This window comes from Gossypium hirsutum, chromosome D09, assembly GCF_007990345.1.
Source record: "Gossypium hirsutum isolate 1008001.06 chromosome D09, Gossypium_hirsutum_v2.1, whole genome shotgun sequence".
In the NCBI taxonomy this organism is placed as follows: Eukaryota; Viridiplantae; Streptophyta; class Magnoliopsida; order Malvales; family Malvaceae; genus Gossypium; species Gossypium hirsutum.
The window spans coordinates 37,583,865-37,589,141 of record NC_053445.1 but is presented as its reverse complement, the minus strand read 5'-3'; the positions used below and the strand labels follow the sequence as shown (position 1 = coordinate 37,589,141).

Below are 5,277 nucleotides of genomic sequence, written 5' to 3'. Positions count from 1 at the left end.
ATTAGGGGTTCTTCGGCCGGGTGGGGGTATTCTTATTATTCAAGGTTAAATTATAGTATGCAAGAGTTCTTCTATTTTGAATAAAAACAATATTGGGTAAAAAGATGATATCTTTCCAACAATCAACTCCACCCACCTTCAATCTATTCCATGTAGGATTGGGTTTTGAAGTCATAAGAAGTGTATTTATTCTTCTTGGGCTAAGATTAGATTTTATCATTCGCCTGATGCAAACACAATCAAGATTGGAATACATAAAAACAGAGAAAATGCTGGCCCTCCATTTGTTTGGTTATTTCCCAGTGCAAGAGGGCATTAACGTATGGTTTTAGAATTTTTTTTTAATTGTACAAAATTTGTAATTTAATGTAGGTAAACATATAAGCAACGTACATTATTTGACATCTAATATCAACCAAAATTTGGTGTTAAAAATCTTTTGTGGCTGCGCTGGACTTTGTTGACGCTCAAGCTACTCATATTCATTCGAGGCACAACCTGCATTAACAGTGCGAAATTTTTATTTTATCAAAATTAATGAGTTCCCTATATACCACACAAAATAATATATTGACCTAATTATATAGAAAAATCCAACTGAAGCATGTGATACATGTACGTACAGTAGAGTCAAATGTTCAAACTTTAGTTGGTCAATTTATTTATGGTTTTTCCAAAATTTTGCTTTGAACAGCAAGGATTGAAGTTAGAGTCGTAATAGTTTCACTGGTAAAAAGAAGAATAATATCTCATGGTAGTGATTCTTAACAGCAAAATCCAAGCACATATTCTGATTCCAAGGAGACGATCCAACTTATTTATTAATGACGAATTTTAATATGATTTACTTATAGAATCCGATACCTACAATGGGGGTTTTTTTTTAAGGCTTTTAATTCTTCCTGCAAAGTAACGAACAATTCAAATCTTCCAAAAGAGAAGCATAATCACCATTTTTTAATTCGGACATAAAACACACCAACAAGAGACGACAAAACTCAAAAGCACTATCTCATCTGACATACTCTAAAAAACTGAAGTGGCTCCCTCCCCACCCCACCATTGTAATAGTGAAACAGCAACCACTGTTTTCCAAAACTAAAAAAAAAAAAGATTGCACCATCTTTTTCCATGCATGAATAAACAAATTCCCACGGCATTACTAACCATGATAGAAATTACTTATTAATCAATTGTGGCCGACAGCATAAAAAAAATTGATTTCATATCCTTGCCTGGCATCTAGGAAAAGTATCACTTTCAAAGTTGCCAAAACTTAGCAATTTAGAAAGATATGATTGGTATTGTTGTTGGGGTGACAATGCTAAGTTCATATTTGTGTTTAAATTATCAATATTTTTTTTTATAATTATGATAAGATTATTATATAAATTTGGTTGGGGTTGCCGTTAGTGCTGGTTGCTGACACGGGGATGCAATTAAGAGTGGGGGTCTTTGTAGTGTGTATTTTGGAATGCCTTTCTCATGCTCCATGTTTTCTTTACTGACCCAACATTAATTAATAAAAGATTAGTTTAGCATTTTGTATGATGGTGTTTTCGTAAGTGCAATCACTAGACACTTGTCAAAACATGCTGATGTGTTAAAACTTAAAACATGTGATGATGGGCAACAGCTGTTAGCAATGTCCAAAAGGTTGACTTGTTAGACACTGTCAAAACCACTATTACATTGATCTATGAGAGTTCTTGGACTTTGCTTGGACCACCCTGGCAGACAGTGACTCAAGCTCTTTCTCTCCCCTCTTAATATTGCTGCTGTTATCACACATTTAAACAACTTATATATTATTGTAATCCAAGATCATGGTTTTTACTTTTTAGCGATTAGCCCCACATCTTGAGTAAATAATTATTGTTTATGGGGGGTTATGGCCTAAGTGAAACAGCCTTCATGTGATTAACTTCCGGTGCTAAGCTTTTCTTCGCACGTATTTATATGCAACATATCCCCACTTCCGTTTCCACCATTCCAATTCCCAACACACACACACACTCTCTCTCTCTCTCTCTCGCGCATACTCGAAGGGCAGTGTGTTTAAGCTAAAACCATGAAGCAAAGCTTTATTTCTGGTGTTCTTCTTCTCTTCTTCCTGTTTCTTATTTCCTCTTCCCATTTATCTGCTCGTTCCATAGCAAACAAACAAGGTAAGTGCCTGCCTGTGAGCACCCCATTTTTTTTATTCGGTTTTCGAGGAAATTCGAATTTGGATCCAAGATTTCCGCACCAATGAACCTATCTTCTTCATCTGCAGGAAAAGAAGAGGTAGAGCTTACTCAAACAGCGGATGTGGAAGACAATGAACTAATGAATGTAAGCTTCAAATCCTATCTCTTTTTCATCAGCCTTTCGTCTCTCTATCTTTTAATATTTGGCTAAATATTTTGATGTTTTTGTTTTCCAATGCTTTGCAGCAGCTATTGGGGGTAGAAGCTTGTGATGCTGGAGATGATGAATGCTTGAAGAGAAGAATAATCTCAGAGGCTCACTTGGACTACATTTACACCCAGCATCATAAGCCTTGAGGGCTATTCCTTGTATATATTCTTATTAAGTTATTCCACGTATAATTAAGTTGGCTGGGAACCTCTAGAATGGATTCTGGTTAAGGTTTATGAATATGTATGTTAGTATAAACTTAATCATGATTATTAATGTAAGTGTTAAACCTAATTTTGTAGCTAAATAGTTTTATAATCTGTGAGATTTGCCTTTGGGGTGTTATATTATTTTGACCAGATAAAACCAAGGTAAGATGTTGAAAAAGCAAAGCCAAAAGTAGTTCCCCACCACCCAAAGTAGTTCCAAAGTTTTATGGAAAGACAGTTTCAAATCTAAGCTAGTTTGGTGACTATGGGATTCAAAGCAATTAAGTAGACAGTTGGGGAGTTTATGCTCTTGCAAATTTAGTCACAGATTTCTACTGCATTAATTCACTTTCGGCTGTTCAAAGTTCCCAATCCTATGGCCTACTAGGCTGAAGCTGCCGATTCTACAACTTATCTTAAATAACTCCTTTTGACCACTTCAGCCTACTGATCTGATAACTCTTAAATATCACTACTTCAAAGTGTATATTATGTTGTTGAAGGAAGAACAATAAATGGCAGCCTCTTCTTTCCCCATGCATGATGATCCAACTTCATAACCCAACGTTTACTAGGTAAAGTTGCAAGGAATTTCAGCAAGGATTCTGGTTTAATCTTCTAAATGAAGAAATCAGTGCCGAGCTCTCGGTTCGATTTCAAGTTTAATTGGAATTTAATGTGACCAGAAGTTATCAGATCAGGAAAAAGAGTTGCATGACTGACCTTGTAGGGAATCAGATTAAGGGTAGCCATCTCATTTACATGTCCTTGCAGAAAAGATCAGAAGCTGATGTCTTCTCAGAAAGTTGAAATGTTTCCTCGAGTTCGATTATGCTATACTTGCACAAACACAAGTTAATCCATTTTAGGCAGAATTATTTAAAAAAAACGGCTGACATTGTTTTATTTCATTGGGAGGTGACAAATCATGGGGGGTCCAGTATTGATTGATTGATTGATAGAATATAATTCATGGAAGGAAATATATATAAATATATATATTGCTTTTGTATGAATGGATGATTGAAGGGCACACCTGTCAAGTGAAACTTTAATTAAGCCTGTCATTATCCGCTCTGAATTAATCCCCAAGTTCTTACACTCCTTACCACATTATGATAAGTGGCTAGATTAGTTAATACAAAAGCCAGAAACAAAAATAATTTGTATGATTTTTATCGCAGGCTTCATAGGTAATTATTTTTTATTAAATTATAGAGTTAAGATTTAAGAGGTAGGATATCTTTGAAGATTTTATATATTTTTATATATTCGAAATTTAATTTTGTTATACATCAGTAATCACTGACCCGAGTTTAGAAAGAATCGAGTCTCCAACTCATACCCCGGAAAGGCCATGGAGAAGTCATAACATGAAGAGGTGAAGGAGACACATGAATTTTGTCTCCATAAATTTGACATTTATGACATCTCTTGGTATAATTGATACAATCCTCTTCCATGGTGGACCAATAATATCTGAATCTCATGATTTGCCTGGCCATTGTAAAATCGTTAGCATGTGTTCCGCAAACACCCTCATGACCCTCTTCCAAGATTTTCTTGGCCTCAACAGCGTCCACACATCTTAGTAGCACCTGATCTTTTCTTCTTTTATATAAGATTTCTCCATCTAAGACATAGTCATTGGCCAGTCTCCTCAACGTCCTTTTATCATTCTCGGTTGCTTGATCAGGGTATTCACAATTCTTTATATATCGCAATATATTGTGGTACCAAAGGTGGTCATCATTTTCTTTTTCTTAAATGTTGTAACAATGTGCCGGAGCCTCATAAATACTCATCTGGATTGGTTTTACATCCTCTTGTTTGTTCACTTTGACCATGGAAGCTAAGGTAGCTAGGGCGTCAGCCATCTGATTTTCATCTCGCGGGAGGTAGCAAAAGGTGATGTCATCAAACTCTTTAATTAACTCCAGGACCAGTCTTCTATACTTGATCAACTTGGGACCTCCAATACTTTGATCTTGCATTCTATGGCTGCACGGATACCCATGATGCATGTTTCATATTCTGCAATATTATTTGTGCAATCAAAATCCAATTTGCTAGTAAAAGGATAATGATCTCCATTTGGGGATACCAGGACTGCCCCTATTCTGTTACCTATAACGTTTGAAGCTCCGTCAAAATTTAGTTTCCAAGGATGTCCGTATTGAGCATCTTCTTCAGTGGTTGCAACATACATCAGATCTTCATTCGGGAAATCAAAGTTCAAAAGCTCGTAATCTTCTAGAGTTCTACTAGCTAGAAAATCTGCTATTGCACTCCCTTTTACTGCCTTCTAGTTCACATAGATTATATTAAATTTGGAAAGCATAATTTGTAATCGGGCCATTCTTCCATTCAAAGCAATCGACTCCATCATGTACTTTAGAGGGTCTATTTTTTAGATTAGCCAAGTTGTATGGTATAGCATGTACTTTCTTAGTCTCCAGGTTTTTCAGATCAAGACACAACACAACTTCTCAATTGGCGAATATATTGTCTCACATTCACTGAATTTCTTACTAAGGTTGTATATCGCTCTTTCTTTCGTTCCTGACTCATCGTGTTGGCCGAGCACACATCTCATAGAATTTCCAAATATTGCCAAGTACAGTATCAATGGCTTATCTGGACTAGATGGCATCAACACTAGGGCATT

At 35.9% G+C, this 5,277-nt stretch overlaps 1 protein-coding gene across 2 annotated transcripts; it reads left to right on the top strand.

The window, feature by feature from the left end:
• Positions 1-1,922: 1,922 nt before the first annotated feature.
• LOC107948797 (putative phytosulfokines 6) lies at positions 1,923-2,745 on the top strand. Of its 2 annotated transcripts, none has more exons than XM_016883447.2 (3): positions 1,923-2,168; positions 2,276-2,334; positions 2,439-2,745. In XM_016883447.2, the coding sequence occupies exons 1-3, from the start codon at positions 2,072-2,074 to the stop codon at positions 2,544-2,546; spliced, it is 264 nt and encodes an 87-aa protein (XP_016738936.1). In that variant the 5' UTR covers positions 1,923-2,071; the 3' UTR covers positions 2,547-2,745. The 2 variants fall into 2 exon arrangements, with proteins under 2 accessions (XP_016738936.1, XP_016738935.1); XM_016883446.1 differs by having other exon boundaries at positions 1,961-2,168; positions 2,436-2,745.
• The last annotated feature ends 2,532 nt before the right edge of the window (positions 2,746-5,277 follow it).